At 40.2% G+C, this 16575-nt stretch overlaps 1 protein-coding gene across 2 annotated transcripts in view; it reads left to right on the plus strand.

The window, feature by feature from the left end:
• Positions 1-16575, plus strand: part of TEX2 (testis expressed 2) — a 28174-nt gene that overhangs the window by 6325 nt on the left and 5274 nt on the right. Inside the window, exons 2-7 of one of the 2 annotated variants that reach the window (XM_009877616.1) lie at positions 1946-2146; positions 3763-4099; positions 5257-5504; positions 7622-7771; positions 8932-9031; positions 13030-13162. In XM_009877616.1, coding sequence (XP_009875918.1) covers positions 1946-2146; positions 3763-4099; positions 5257-5504; positions 7622-7771; positions 8932-9031; positions 13030-13162 — 1169 coding nt within the window. Of the gene's footprint in view, positions 1-1945; positions 2147-3762; positions 4100-5235; positions 5505-7621; positions 7772-8931; positions 9032-13029; positions 13163-16575 lie in introns of both variants that reach the window. The other variant, XM_009877615.1, reaches the window with a different exon arrangement.

Consider the following 16575-nt stretch of genomic DNA (forward strand, 5'->3'; position numbering starts at 1 on the left):
TTCTTGGGTACCACGCACACCCGGAGGTTTCCAGGCCTCATAGCACACTATGGGTATGAAAAGGGCTTGTGTGGCTAAGTTTCGTATAAAGATTCACTTTCCAAGTATCTCTTTCTCTTTGTGCCAGCCTGTAGTGATCTTCAGCTGAACTGCCTTGCTGGAGAGGATGATAAACTTCTGAGGCAGCAAATGTTCATCTGTGTGCTTGCCTGGCTACAGGCTCCAGACTTCGGTGTCTGAGCTAGAAATAGCTTGGAGATCTGATCAGGGGGCAGGTGGGAGTCTCTCCAGACATCCGTGGGCCAGATGGATATTTCAGTTCTGCGCAGAACGAGTGGTTCATGGTTGCTTTAGGCAACTCATGTGATGTCCTTGTGCTTCAGTAAGTCCAGCTGGAGTTAGTTCCTGGATGAAAATTAATTGCTGTCTGCTCAGAGATGCCTTGGCTTAATAATTTCTAGGAAGGAAAACCAAACATCAGCCCTGCTGTGCAGAACCTCAATGGTTTATAGAAAGCTCTTCTTCCTGCATTGTGCTTCCTATAAACCATTGAGGTTCTGCACAGCAGGGCTGATGTTTGGTTTTCCTTCCTAGAAATTATTAAGCCTGTGCGTTGGTATAGATATTTCTGTTAATAAAGGAGGTAGTCTGCTTTGGAGCTGAGCAGGTGAATGACTTAATCTTTCCTGAATATAAAAGAAATGCTAATTTATCAAGGTTTTTCAGGGTTTATAGTGAAAATGGAGCTAGGTCTCGGAGTAAGCAAAGCAGATATCACTGTTACTATGGCACCTATGAAAAATGTGTGCTGTCTACTTTGAGAAATTGTATGGCACTGAGGAAAGTGAGCATTGAAATAAATTTTACATTTCTTATGTGTGGGTGGAAGCTTCTTTAATAAGTTCAAATGTTGAGGTAAGTTCTGGGATGTTTTTTCTGAAGCAGTTACAACTTTTTTATTTTGAAGAACAGAATGCTCTCGCCGCTTCCCAGCAGCGGATGCCCTCTCCCCTACTGTCCTCACCTAGGTATTTGTAAAGATGCCATGTTACTTTATGCTTTAGGGTACGTGTCCTTAGGTTTATCTCCTTTGCTCTTGCTTGATTTTAATGAATAGTGAGTATGCCGAATTGAAGTTTGGATGTGCAGGCGGAAGTAATTATCAAAGTATGTTGTAGGGCAGGTTGAGAGAAGGAAAACTTGTCCTCCTTGAATGAGTGTTCTGGCTTCTCTTCTGCCCCATTTGTTATCTCTCAGTTTCTGTAAGCAGATGTTAGAGAAGAGGGGTAACATCACCCCCATGGTTAGAGTCAGCGCTTACAGACTTGTTCCAGCAGGGCTGGTTTGTTTGTTTTCTGTTTCTTTCACTGCACAGAGACCAATGAAATGGAATCCACAGGTGGGACTCCCGTGTTGTAACTGGGCAGTTACGCAGCGTGTTAAAGGGTGTTAAAACAGTGGTGGTGCATTAAAACAAACTCCGTTGTGGTCTTCCGCTCAGCCCGTAATTACTGGTGATTAAAATGCCAGTGCTGTCTATAAGCTGACAGACTGTTTGCTCTACCTTGGCCGTTTGTGACTAAAAGGTGTGAGCTTGCTGTAAGCGGACACTCTGCAGCGGCCCCTTCCTGGCTGCCTTGTGGCTCTTCCCAGTGAGTCTGCGTCTGCACTTCTCACAGTGTTTCATGAAGATCACTGCACTACACATACAAAATGATTTAGTCAAAAAACCAAACCACGTTCTTGGGACACCGTCCTCATCTTATGCTCCATCAGCCTGGTGCTGCCTCATTTAGGGTGTTTACTGCTTTCTTGTATTTGTGCAGTAAGTGAAATAACTTTGGCAAAGGCTTGGATATTTACTTAAAACTTTTATGTACATGCTGTACTTGGTTTTCCAGAACTTAAAACCCTGTTAACAAATTATTATTTTTTTTTAATCCAGGGATGGATGAATGAAATCTATAATTATGATCCAGAAACATACCATGCTACGTTGACTCACTCTGTCTATGTGCGACTCGAAGGAAGCACCTTACGACTTTCAAAACCCAATAAAAATATTTCGAGAAGAGCTGTGTACAATGAGCCAAAGCCTGAAGTCACATATGTCAGCCAGAAAATTTATGAACTTACAGACAGCAAGGTGAGCGTGCCTTACTTGTATATGATCATAACAAATAATTCTTTGAAAAGTTTTTTAAAATCTTGAGAATTTTTTGTCTCTCCTCTAGTTTCATGTTCTGTCATTATGTAAATAAAAAAACTGTTGTGACTAACTTGTAGAAGGTTGTGCTGGACAGGACAGCCAAGCAGGATTTATTAAAAATTACCTATTTACACAATAAGGGAAAAGCATGATTTTCCTCTGTCAGTTCAGGGCAGAATTTAACACATGGCTGTTCAAAGAGTTGTTCCCCATACAATAGATTACAGTGTGACCGTTGAAGCTTACACCAAAATATATAATCTTTGGTGGTTGTCTCTATCCCGAGGCAGATCAGACAACATTTGCATTTCGCTTGTAGGGGCAATGTACATTGTACATGGGTGTAAAAGAGGAGAGTGAGAGGTGGCTGGTGTGGACACAACTTGCTCTTGGTACCCACTGCCTAGGGAAGGAGACAGGGGCTTTTGTTGTTGGAGCAGTGCATCAGGACTAATGCTGGGACAGTTTTCCCACATTATTTGCCTCCCTCTAGTCTGTGAAAAGTTACCATGTGAAGTTGATTCCATTGGTGTTATATTAAGTAATATGTCAATACCCCATTACTAAAAGCATGGATTTTCTAATGTGCTGTGTCAATAGGGGGCCTTGGCAGTACCGATGGAAGAGGCAGCTGTGCTTGGGTTGGCTGAGGGAGTTAGAGGAGAGGGACCAAGGCGATGGAAAGTCTCCTGCCATTTCCCCAAGTCAGGATGGGAAAGGAGCTTGCTGTCAGCTCTGCTCTCCATGAAAAGCAGATGATGAAAAGGATAAAGCAGAAATTTAGGTCCCTGCCTATTGCAGTTTTGTTTTCCCATAGTGAAGACAGGCAAAACTATCACGCGCTATGAGAGCACTTGACTGACAATTGTTCTTCAAGGTATCTTAGAAAAATTGCCAGTAGTTCCCCCTCTCCTCACCCTCAATTGGTTGCAAAAGTGCTGGGTGCTCTGAATATAATAAGCAAATAAACACTATTCTCCAAGGTATTTACCCACAGTTTTTTGAGAATGTGGGTAAGTTCAGTCTCTAGATTAGCATTTTTAACTCTTACTGCTCTTCTTGTCACTTACATTGTCTCAATTTTCTCTGAATAGATTGAATTTAAAATGTGATACGTAAATAAAGGAACAAACTCACTTTTATCCCTCAATTCTTACATACCTGGTGTGACTATTGGCAACTTCAGGCACTCAATTTCGTGAGATGGGGCCTGTTCTCATTACCTACTCTTGAGGTCACAGAAATAAGCCTCACGTTTTTTCCATTTTTCTGCATAAATATGCAAATAAGGTCTTTTAAAATGAAAACTAAGTTTCTCCACATGACTGTATAGGTATAAGCTACTTGAACGGTCCTTCTTTTAATTCCAAGGCTATGACTCACCCAAGACCTAATGACAGCAGTAAATTGGACGTGAACCAACTTTAAGAGTCAGTTAAACCAACAGATCCAATGTAGAATCTCCGTCTCTCGTGTTCGTGTGTTCTTTATGTGACTACAGAAACAGAGAAGATATACCTGACAAATAAGTTAACCCTTTATTTATCCTTCAGATTTCCCTGGTTCCTAAGAGTCTGGCACGAAAACGGATTTGGAATAAGAAGTACCCTATTTACATTGAACTTGCTAGACAGGATGACTTTATGGCTAAGGCCCAGACTGATAAAGAGAATACAGAGGAAAAGTTATCTGTTGAAAAAGTGGACTTGAACAATGAAGAATCCAAGAAGCCTCAGGAGGGAGCAAAGTCCAATAGCCAAAAGGATCAAGTGCTTTATCTCTTTGGAAGGACAGGTAGGGAGAAGGAGGAGTGGTTCAGAAGGTTCCTTCTCGCATCCAAGCTGAAGTCTGAAGGAAAGAAGCCATCCGGTTTATGTGGGAGCAAGCCAGGTATTCAAATTTTGTATTCTAGTAAAAGCAACTATTAAAAGCAACAAATCAAAGTTATGTTTTCCCAGTGGTAGTTATAGCAACTACGGAGCCTCTGTCATCTCTGCAGATATGTAATGTTGAAGACACTCTTCTGCTCCTTCTCTTGGCTTCTCAGTCCCACCTTCCCACGCTGCCTTTTCCTCTCGAACTATATGCTAGGCCATATGCCCTCGACTATTCTTACTATAGTTAGACTGTTTTCATGAATACACTATTTTTCAGAGACTGTAACAATTCCTGTAATTTTTATTGGGCCGAATTGTTCAATCCTTTTTTTTTATTTTCTCTCTGTACTGTTGGAACTGCCGTCAATTTCTGCAGTATTAGACTCTTACTACCCGTTCTTCCTCCTCCATCCTTCCTTCCACTCCAGTCTCCTGTAAAGGCTAAAGAGTGACATGGGTTCATGTCAAAAGCAAACACATTTTTGCATTTAAATAAAAAGTCATGTGCTTGTATATATCTGAACCAACAATGTTAGTCAACAGTATTGATCAAATGCTTGAAATACTAATTTAAAACCATCTCCTCATACATTTTTAAATCTGAATGACTCATGCTTTTCTGTCTTATCCGTTCTCTGAGAAGCCTTTTAAAAATTGGTTAACATAATTATTTCTGGAATATAACTTCTTGAAATGCAAAATTAATGGCTAATTAAAATTCTAATAGTTACATGCTTTTGACAGTCTTTAATTGTAACAGTCTATAATTAAATAAAAAAAATAAAAATAAGTCTAGGTACATTTTCATCACTTGACTTTTATTTTAGGCTTTCCCCAGCAGGGCAGTTGGGAATTCTGCCATATGTTGTACATGTGCGAGTGTCCATATTTAAATATGCTATCGATCAGCTGAATTCTCAGTCACTCGTCCTGCAGTGTGCTGAATCACACCAAATACTGACTGATTTGGGTTTAGGACCACCTAGGCACACACTAGTGGAATTTACTTTCACCCTTCAAAATGAGAAATCGTTGCTCTGAATGGTGATTTTTTTAGAATAAATTGTGTCTGCAAGCTAATTTTGTTCCTTTAAGTGTTTGATCATATGCTCTGCTCTTTGACTGTCGGGTTCCTTTTCTGTTAAACAGGAATTGTTCCTTTTGATTTAGGGGTCCTGCCAACACCCAGCAGAACTGATAGCCAGTCTGGAATTCTCACACACAGCCGAAGCAGCAGCAAGGGAAGTGGAGAAGAAATTACATCGCAGCCGAAACACAAGGATCTGGCTGGCAATGTACGGCAGAAAATGCTTCTGGACTACAGTATTTATATGGCAAAGTGTGTTCCGCATGAAAAGAAAAGCCCTTCAGGTAGTCCAGTCCTCAGTGCGGATAGCAGCCCCACAGCTGTGAAAAAGGTAATGCTTTTTCCCCAAAAGATGCATCAGAGGTGATGATATATTTTATCTTGTTAACCACTACTTTAAAAATTAGTTATGTGGAAAAAAAATAATTTTTTTAACTAGAGGTTGGATCCAAACTTTTTATCAAGTCTGTAGGTTTTCACGCTTGCCAATTCACTGTTGAGCACAGTTTCTTCTTAATGTAACACGAGTTTTTCCCTGATTTAGTTTGGTTTCTTATCTTGCAAGAATGTCTATGTGTGTTCTGGCCTTTTGCAGTGTATCTACAAAATTGTACAGCTGAAGGTAGTATTGTTGTAAATTTTCTTCCTTAGGAATGCACAGGTGTGTCCTAAAAAACATTGCTCTCAGAAGAACATAGCTGTTATGCTGAAGATTAAAACAAACAATAAGTCAAACAAAACTCTACAAACTTCACTACCCAATAGTAGTAAAAAGTTAAATTCTTCTGTGTTTTGGTTTTTCTTTACAGCTACTCAGAGCTGTAAAAGTAGGTTGAACTAAAAGCATATTTTTGAGGTCCTAGCATGTTGTAACAATTTAAGTGGAATTTTTAGTACTTGGTAGTAAAATTGATACTCATTTTCTGCTCATTGTAGGGAGCTAAAGGCCTTCTGCCATCCCTGAGTGCATCTGAGCACCTGACGGGTACAGAGTTGTAATATAACAGAAATACAAGTTGGATGCTCTTCATAGCAGTTTTTCAGTGCAGATACTACACTATAAAAAAAAATCTGTTTTCAGCCCCACGTTTCGCTTCAACCGTGCACTCTAGATGACCTGAAGCAATGCTTTGTGTCCTGGACCTGAGAACTGGTTTTATGGCGTGTTTCATGCAGGGCTTAACCTCTTCAGTTCCTCTCAAGAGTGATGTCCTGGCCCTGTTGCCGTGAATAGGGTTAGAAATTTGCCTTTAGTATGTATCTGATGATACAGCACTCTTAATAAATGGATCCTTATGTTACATATGATCGCTATTCATTTAAAAGATGAAATTCATGTAATGCTTCTTTGTTGTCAGACTTCCATACAGTGTCCATGAAGGAACAGGAGGCCATGGTACAGCATACAAATAAACACATCTTGTGTTCCTCAAAGATAAAAGTTATTCTAGCCCCTGACAACCCCTGAAGCAGCGATGAATTCGCTGCTGAATCTGGCACGTGTCAGAAATTGTTCTATAAATAGATCAACAGTGCTGGCAGGAAACTTGCGTCACAGCAGAAGCTACTAACCCAGCAATTCTGCCGGCGTGCGGCTGCAGCCATCGGGAGCAGTCGCTGCCAGGAAAAGATGTTCAGAACTGTAGCATCTACCTGGCTCCTCTTAGAAAACACGGCTGCTCTGCTGGCCTCACGATATCTGCCTGTAATAATCAAGGCAGATTCTCCTTTCGTTGCAGGCAGTTGAGAGACATTAAGTATGTTGTCTTCATGGAAACCTCCTGGTTTTAATGAAATGCATGGTAGCATGCTAACATGCAGAATTATTTCAGATGCCGTTACCTTCGTGCAACATCTGAACATCTATCTCCAGGTGTTTTGAGACCAAGACATAATCTTCTTGGACTGTAAACTTCAATGCAGCAGAAGGAACAATATGGTTTCCTGATTCTTATGTACAAACACTGGAAGGAAGAATTTGTTTCCGTGTACTGTATCTGTTTGTCATCTATTTGTGATGTTTTTGAACTGGATTTAAGGATCTAAGATTGGCTCTTGTCTTCCTATTTTTTGATAAAACGAGAAGAGTAGTTGCTTTTCTAGATCTTATTAGAGAGTGTCTCTACTACAGCTGCACTTCTAAGTCTGCCCACTCTGGCCTTATCTGCTTTTTATGCCAGAGGTTGTATTACACTGAACTTTCTCATTGCATTGCCGGAGGTGAATCTATATCTGTGTGGTCTCATTCACTCTGTTACATGTCAGGATGATGACAAGCAAGCTCATGTCAGGCTGGCTGATGTGGTTGTAAAGCTGCTCTCTGTGCTGAGCATTTAGTCTTCCCAGCTAAAATGGGCTGTAACACTGAAGTTCCCAGTGTAAATGAGGCCTCTTCTGACCTTAGTTGATGGAATTTATAGAGTTGAATAACCTGCTCTTTGTTTTCAGTTACCAGAGTCCCACGTGGAAGCGGAAGAAGAAGAACAGGAAGCCTGGGTGAATGCTTTGCTTGGAAGAATATTTTGGGATTTTTTAGGAGAAAGGTATTGGTCTGATCTAGTGTCAAAGAAGATCCAAATGAAACTTAGCAAAATAAAGGTAACTAATCTGGAGAATTGCACTACACGTTCCTTATGGAGGAAAGCAAATATACAGTCTTTGAGTTTTAAAACAGTAGAAGAAACACTTACTTCCCACTTACCTGTAAAGGACAAGTAAATAAATGTGATGCAGAGTTCCAGTTCAACTTTGCTATCTGTTTCGTAGTAGGATCTAACATGTTAACTTTGCTGCTTTGGTTTCAAAGGAACTACAGCTGCATTAACTGTATGTGAAGTGTTTATGTAAAAAATTGAAGTATTACTGCATTTACTTTAGGTGTAAATAGCACTGCTTATGAAGTATGAAATCTGCTTTGGGAAATAGTGGATTGCGTTTAAGATGGAGGAGATCAGGGAACCGCAATTCTGGTGTGTTCCTGTTCACTTCAGACGGACACGACTTGCAGGAGGGGTCAGGAGGAGTAACAGCCAGAGAAAGAGCTGTCTGTGGGGCGATAGGAAATAATTGTGCATCAGCTGCGGGAGCTCAAAGGGTGAGGGGAGGAGTGATGCTTTTGAGTGACTTCTGGGTCTTCCCTTTGCATTCTGTAACTCTGCTGAACAGCAGCAGTTAATCACAGGCCTGTTATTTGGGGAGGAGTTTCCCTGTTCCTAAAGGCAAAGGAAGATGTAGTCTTACTGACAAAAGCTCTGAAATTTAGCTGCCAGCACCAGCTGTGAGATAGTGTTGCTTGTGCTTTGGGAAATAAGCAGTAACCTAATTCTGCCCTCGCTGTTTCCACAATTGTGACAGCAGGCTACCCAGACATCTCACTGGGAACAGTTCTAAGTGGAAAGACTGGGAATGGGGGACGGATATATTTCTGATAGGTTAAAGCACTGCCTGTTCACAGGAGAATTCCTATCAATTAGAAATGCTTATAGTAAATAGAAGCCCAAATCATCGTGGTTCTGTAAAGCGTAGTTTTAAAAACCTTCAAAGTTCAGATGTTGAATCTCTTTCTGAAATATTCTTTTGAAACGGATAATTGTGAAATCCTGGAATTGGAAGAAATGTGTGTAATCGTATTTATGTTCTCTCACTGGTGGCTTTTTAGCTCAATCCATTCTTCAAAGTTTAATGATCTTTTTTCTCTTAGGAAACAATGATGTTTACTTCCATAACATGGATTTGATTTTTACGTTCTGTTCTTACAGCTGCCATATTTCATGAATGAGCTAACTCTAACTGAGCTTGACATGGGGATAGCAGTGCCGAAGATCCTTCAAGCCTTCAAACCTTCCGTTGATCACAGAGGTAAAATACGTACATCTGGTTTTGACAGGTTCATGCCTTTGTACTCACAGAGAACAGAATTTTCATCCGTTTATCTTGTGGGTGTTTAATTTTAAATTGTTTCTGAGTTTATTAAGGGTTTCTTAACTTGTATCCTCTCACTGTGTTGGTTACCCTATTGTTACACTGAGCTGGAGAATTGAAAGAGAATTATTAAACTCAAGGTGGAGAAGTTTTTAATTGGTCTAAAGGGAAATATTTCCTTGGAGGACCTGTTGTGGTGCTGGTATGGATTGCATGGCGAACAGCTTATTTTTGATCTTAAACTGCTCTTTCAACTCTTATATGAGGATATCAAAATAATTTCTAGATGGTGCTTAAACTAAAAAACTGGTGGTGAGGTGGTAGGAGTTTAATGAATATACAGTACTTGGTAAGAATGTTAAGAGCCCTCCAGAGAGGCTCTAACTTACAGGCCAGCAACGAGCCAAACTTCAGCAAGTCTTAATAGCATATTTAGAACAATAACAATAAACATGGACAAAGCGAAGTTTGAAGAGATGACTAGCTGAAAACGTAACAGGATCTGTCTTCACTAGGAGAACAGACTCTGGTGTTTATCCAGTATCTCCTCAGAGCATGCGGGTGTTGCACACAGAGCAGGGATACAGGACCGTGGCCTTTCTTGCGGCACTGAGCTCAGAGGCTTTGGGGGGGTTCTCTTCACTGGGGTGGTTTGTCTCTTCAGGATCTTGATTCTGGACCCTGAAGGCCCTGGTTCCACTCACTGTTCTTGAAGGTCAAGCAATAGTGGTAGAATTCAGTGATGGAATTTGGCTGTGCACGTATTAGATAATGAGACAGTTTCTGCTTAGAAGCAATTTAGGCTTTGTCTTTGCTCCTATTACATAGTTTGAACCTGGTCTTTTTAAGGTTTATTGAACTGTAGTTTTGATGTAAGACTCGTTATCTGCTGCTCCTACTACAGTGCTCTTCTTTAACTCAAATGAACAGTTGTCATCAGACTTTTGTGTGAAATTTAGGAGGAAATAAAGAAACTTTATCACTAATATTAAAAATACTGTGCCATTCAAATCACAAACCAAAACCACGGCAAAGTTAGTAACATCTAACCTTTCACTTTGTGGAAGTGTGAACAAACAGACTTTGGGGAATTACTAAAATTCCCTTGGATGTACGTAAGGTGTTATCTAATGCAGCCTGTTGTATCCAAATGCTGTTGTTTACCCTTTTGTCACTAGAGATTTGCAGCTCTTTGGGGAAGAGCCTTATCCATAAAACACTACGTACTTTGCTCTCAACTTCTTGAAAGTGTATTTTCCACTGAGCTTCATAAACAAAGCATGTTTGAGAAGAGTAAATTGTTTTGTTGTCATGAGGAACAAAAGCTGTCTTTTAAGAGAAATTAAAATGGAATAGATGGAATAAGCTTATGTGCAGTGAGCGTTTGGGGAACTAAAATGTCCTGCTGCTGCTTGGCATATGCTTCCTCTGTGGGACAGTGGGCTCTCCCCAGTACTTAGGATGTCCTCCAGTGTTCCCGGTAGCAAATTGGTAGAAATTTTTATTTTGTGTTACAGAAAACAAAGTGAAAACTTATTTAAAGCTTTTTTTTTTTTTTAAGTCATTACATGTATAATGCTTGCCAAGTGGTTTATGGTTTCTTTTTAAATGAACTTGTGCTTTGGGGTTCTTGTCAGAGTGTTTCCCTTTGCCTAGATGTAAACATTTTTTGAATTCCTTTTTCTGTTCTCATAACTTTAGTTGTAGCCAGAGACTGTGGTTCAAAGTCATGAGATGGGATTTAGGAGACTGCTGAAGACTTGGCTTAAATTAATTGCCAGCAACAGCAGTGAGAACAATTAACTCCTTCAGTTTTTTGTTCACCTAAACTGTGACAAGCAAACATTTAGGGTAGAATTTGTCATCCTTGTAACTTCCTTCCTATTGCTGAATGACGTATGAACTCTTAGAATCTGAGTTTTGAAAAGCTTGCAGTAAGTACTTGCTGAACTAGTGTGTTTTGCTGTTGTGTTTAAAAGGACAACCAGTCATTTGAGATAGTCTTTAGTGAGGGTTTAAAATGCAATTACTAATTGCGAAGTGCCTTGTTTCATCCATACTTTCTTACTAGTGCTTGTTTACAAGGAAAATATTTTTTTGTTATATGGCTCCTCTAAGTAACTAAATTTAACTGACAATATTAAAGGAAAATAAAATCTTGTTTGTGTTAATACAGTCCTATTTGGGTGAGAGCATATGCTGTAGTATTCACTGTTCTTCTGTCAAGGGTAGAGAACCAGATAACTCTGAATTAATTGTACCATCTGCCCAATTCTTCACCCCCTCTCCCTCCCCTACCTCCCCTTTTCCCTCTGGAAAATGCATATGGACATTTTCTGGCCAGAAGGAATTTTCCCTCTCAGTAATGGCATCCTTTTGCTTAATTTGTTCTGCTGTTAAAACAACATTGACGTTTGAAGCCTGGTGACTCATTGGTTGTCCAAAAGATCTGTTCAGCTGTTTCCTTGTTTGTGATGGTCTTACTAGTACTTCCTTACCGCAAAGAGGAAAAATCTCTATTAGCCTGTGTTTGAGTTCTTGTGGTTTGTTTTGGAGCAGCAGTAGAAAAAACTGTATGATGAGAAAGAATAATTTTGCTTAGTAAAGAAGCAGCTTCCTTCAGTACAACTTCCAATGTGTAATCTCATAGGGTGTTGGTGAGCTGTGTTTGGGAGCTGTGTGTTTCTGTCAATACAAATGGGTGAGACTGGGGACGTCATTCTTCTGGTATGTTTTTGCCGAAAAGGAAAGAGTTGTTCTTTAACTGAAAAGGTGTGTCTTGTCTAGATCAATCAAACCTAAAGTGTAGTTACCATCAGTTGCTTCTGAATAAGTAAATAGAAGTTGCATGCATTAGTGGTTGGTGTCCCAGATAATAGTAGGGTGCATTGTATGCAACTGCAGTGTCTGGAAAAGGAAGGTGCATAATCTCTGCTTAGTGGTATGTGATTTCTCATCTCTGGATCACCAATACCCTACAGCTTTTTTCAATCGATGGGACTGCAGGGTGTCACTTCCGAGGCAGGACCTAATCTTGCAGTTATTCCCAAGACAGTTCTTTTGGTGATTGCCATAAATGAGTAGTCTGTCCAGACGACAGGATTAACTTAAAACTACACATCTAGAATTATTCTAAGTAATGACCCTGTCTACTGTGAGTCACACCTGCAGCTGGATTACTGAGCAAACCTTTTCATATACTTTCTCGAAACATCATTGTCGAAGGCAAAAGACACTGCAGGTTGGGATGTGTGAGGACCGATACTGCTCTGCGATTTTAAGTTTTGCTTCATTTGGACAGTGTGAGTAGAATCATAGATTATCATAGAATCATAGAATGGCCTAGGCTGGAAGGGACCTTAGAGATCATCTAGTCCAACCTCCCTGTCGTGGGCAGGGACGCCACCTCTCGACTAGACCAGGCAACACATGGGGACCGAGCAGAAATCAAACCCGCGATCTCGGTGTTGTCATTGTTGTCAGCACCGCACTCAAACCACTGAGCTAACCGGCCCCCTAATATAAAGGAGTGTCCCCATGACTGTTTGGCTTGGAGTAGTACTGTAAGTAGTTTTGAAGGGAATCCCTGGTTGTATTCTCTTTTCTTTATCTTGATTCAGATCTTTGAAGCAGTTAAGGTGTGCATAAATCACACTCAATTTTTTTAGATCATTAACTGATCTCTCAGCACAGCTTTGATTTCTATCTGAACATTTAACTTTGGTCCATAAACTTAATGTGAACAAAAAACTTGCTTTGATGGGTTTTTTTTGTTATTTGTAAATTAATGACATAATCAGTTGACAAAAAGGTAGTTTTTCTCCTCGGAAAAAATGTGATGTATAGACTTTTTTTTAAAATTTGGCTTGACCTTCAAATAAAGTGATCCCGACAGTCCTTAAAGTGCCATCTTTTGTTGTTGTTGTTAATTTTAGGACTTTGGATTGATTTGGAAATGTCCTACAATGGATCTTTTCTAATGACCCTGGAGACCAAGATGAACTTGACCAAACTTGGTAAAGAGCCACTTGGTGAAGCGCTTAAAGTTGGGGAGATTGGCAAAGAAGGGTAAGCTGTTACAAAGATAGAGTTAAGCAAGAGCTTTTATATTGAAAACGTGAAAATTTCGTTGTGCATGTGCAACTCTGACTGTGCAATGACTTGAAAGGAGCTAGAGGGATGCGTATGTGTAAGTGTATGACTTGGCCTTCCTGTGCAACTTCAGTGTTTGATGTCACCGTTGATAATTGTCTTTAAAGGCTTTTGTAGTACATTAATTTTTACATAGATTCGTATTTTAGTAGGATTTTAAAATGTTCTGTGACTAAAGTTTAGTTTAGTTTTACACTTGATTTGGAGTGTTAGCCAGTAAGACATGAATATTGGAGATTGACACATGTCATGTGCTACAGCCACAAGTTGTAAACCATGTGGAAGGTAAATAGTCTGTAACTGTTACGTAAAGACTTTCTCAGTAGCTTTATTACATCATGGGAGTAATCAAAGCCCTAGTTTAGTCTCCAGTTTTTCTCATATTCCACTTCTATTTACCTGGTACGTCCAAGTGAAATGCCTTACAGCTGAACTAGTTAGAAAGCACTCAGACTGTAACTTACCTCACTTGTATTTGTGCTCTCCCTCTCATTTTTATGATGTTTGAATTTTGTCTGTTTGTCCATTTATATTAACCTGGTGAGTGACACCTGTCAAATCCATCCTGTCAGTTGTGGAGAGTTTGTTCTCTTTGCGCTGTATTCTCCTTGTATTTAAGAAGCCTGCAGTCCCTGAACAGTAAGTGGTCTCTGATTGAGTGTACAAACACTAACAGCAAATCAAGAAAATACTAAGTCTGGCCATTTGTTCAGATATGAATAAAATGTTGCAGCATTTCAGAATTAAGATACTAGCTTTTCAGAATTAAGATTACTGCATTGTATACTCATGTCATAGCTCTGACTGTTTATTCTGAGGTATCTTGAAGTAATGCAGCAGCGCCGTATTACAAAGCAGTCACAACAAGAAAATAAATGTAAAAAAAATAATGGCTGAGTGATCTTGTACACTGGTAAAAATTCAGAGGATTTAAAATCGGCCTAGAATCTCATTGTTACTGCTTGAAATAAATATTTCTGAATTTAGATTGGTGTAATTGGTAGGTGTGTTTTTTGAAAAATGGCTTTAATCTTGTCCACCACCCGAAATGGGGGATAGAGAAGGAAATGCCAACACAAACAAATCTTGCTTTTCTTCTCTATCCCTTCAGGATTTTCTCCATGTATTTTTATGTCTGTCTAGTGCAAGAACAGCGTCAGAAATAATTAGTGAACACATTTATTTCATATTTAAAAATCAGCTTGCTTCTAGCTGAGCAATAGGCCCGCGGTAACCCAAATGTAAATGTCTGTAGCTAAGCAACCAATTACTTGAAGGTAGAAGCATTAACCGTGTTGCTCCCGGCACATGGCTGTGATGTTTCACATGCTCAGGGCCAGGTACCCCGCCAGCTTTACATAAGAAGTCTAATGTATTCTAGTTTGAACGAGGGTTTTTTAGTTGGTTTTTTTTGTTCTTTTTTCCCCACCTTAAATACAAACAAAGACCCTGAGAAGCCTAGAACAGTTTGCTTCTCATCTATATATCTCATTGTGTTAGTTAATTTTACTGGCTTTTAAAATTATCAGTTGGCAATTGCTGTGGCAAGTCAAACTATTCTGCATGTGCATGCATGCAGTCGTATTGTCCATAAGTGATGATGTTGGGTTGCTTATGCTCATTTCCATCCCTCAAAAGCCTGGAACAAACCTCCTCTTGAGATGCAGTAACCACAAAGTCATGTAAGAAAGGCATCTGCTCATCCAGAAAGAGGAGGGCGAGGAAAACAGCGCTGAGTTTTAACTGCCCTTGGATGTTGTCAGTGTAAAGCGAGACAAACGGCTCAATGTTGCAGCCCGTTCTATCCCTGCTGCTGCGTTACTGCTTGAAATAGAAGTGTGCTGTTCCACAGTTGGATAATGCTGGCTTGCGTGCACTCTCGGGAAAATGCAGCTCTCGAAAAGGGTGGAAAACTAAATAGTTGCCCATTTTATAAAATTAATATGGTAGCAGATTAGGCAAATGCAGGCAAGCTAACCCAAAGTTACTGCCGTTCCTTACCCCATCAGTCATTTTTGTTAGGTCTTACCATGTAAAAACAAAACAACAAATGGCAATTCATAAAATATTGTGCAATCTGCTCAGGAACAATACGGTAGCTCCAAAGTGTTTTTCTGCCAATGTTTGTGTCGTATAAATGGTCCATTGTATACGGAGATCCCCTGAAATCTCACTCAAGCTTATTTATTGTTGCTTTGTTTAATACGAGGAAATCTTGTGGTCTTATTAGCCAGTCAGTTCAGTGTGCACACTTCAGAGGGCCCCATTACCTGGGCAATGGAAAACCTTCTTGTGTGCAGGTGACACCTCTGAAAGCTTTGAAAATGCACTGAGTGTGCTTTGAACTGGGTGGTACGATGTGCACAGGAGAATGAAGTGAGACTACACCCAGGTGGAAAGCACGTGGTTTGGATCTGACCTAAAATTGGGAACTTCTTTCCGAGCAATGGCTCCAGCGTTGCTTTTCGGGCCAGGTAGACGAACCACGCACCGCTCCCTAAGTCCTGGGGGAGGTGGTTCCCTTCAGCGTGCTGTCTCACTCTTCCGCACGTACAGAATGTATCTCTGGCTAAGAATAGGACCTTTGCAACTCTGATTCCAAAGCTTGGGTAGTGAATTCTGCAATGTAGAGAGGTCGTGGGACTGCTGCTCCAGTTCTTGACGCGGCGGTGAGGAAGGAGTGCCGTGCCCTGTGCGCTGTGCTCCAGCTGTCCTTTTGCATTAGCACCTCGTGCAGCAACCAACAGTTGGCTTGGTGCATGGAATAGCAGGCGGCAGCCTCAGTGAGTGCCCTGTGTGAGGTTATTTAATGCTTCAAATAAATTTCCAAGAACACACACAGAAAAAGGAAGGGGGAAAAAAAAAAGAAAATGCAGCTATAAACAGTATTCTGAACAAGCTGTGGAATATTATGGTCTTGTGTATAGTCCCTAGGGCTAAAACCATGTGCTGTTGAAGCATGTGTTGTGCAGCTAGCTCAAGCTCTTGCATTTGGTAAAGATCTGTTAATACTGAAGCGTATTCACTGCATCCTTGCCTAACTGTAATCCGTTTAAAAGATTTGATTTTTTTTTCTAAGATTAGGTACATGTATTCTTCCGTAGTTGAAGTCTAGGAATTAGTTACTACTATGAGACATTTTGTATCCTAAGAGAAGCACTTGTTTCATTTTATTAGTTTCCTTTTTTTCCCCTCTTCTCCTCATGACATTCTCTGTTTTATTCGATCTTGGACTCTATTCAGAAAAAACCTAAATCTTAAATCCTGTAAATATAATTCACTGTGTCAGAGGAGCTTGAAACTTCACAAGCCTGAAGGTTAATTTCCCT

This window comes from Apaloderma vittatum, unplaced genomic scaffold (assembly GCF_000703405.1).
Source record: "Apaloderma vittatum isolate BGI_N311 unplaced genomic scaffold, ASM70340v1 scaffold11041, whole genome shotgun sequence".
NCBI lineage: Eukaryota > Metazoa > Chordata > Aves > Trogoniformes > Trogonidae > Apaloderma > Apaloderma vittatum.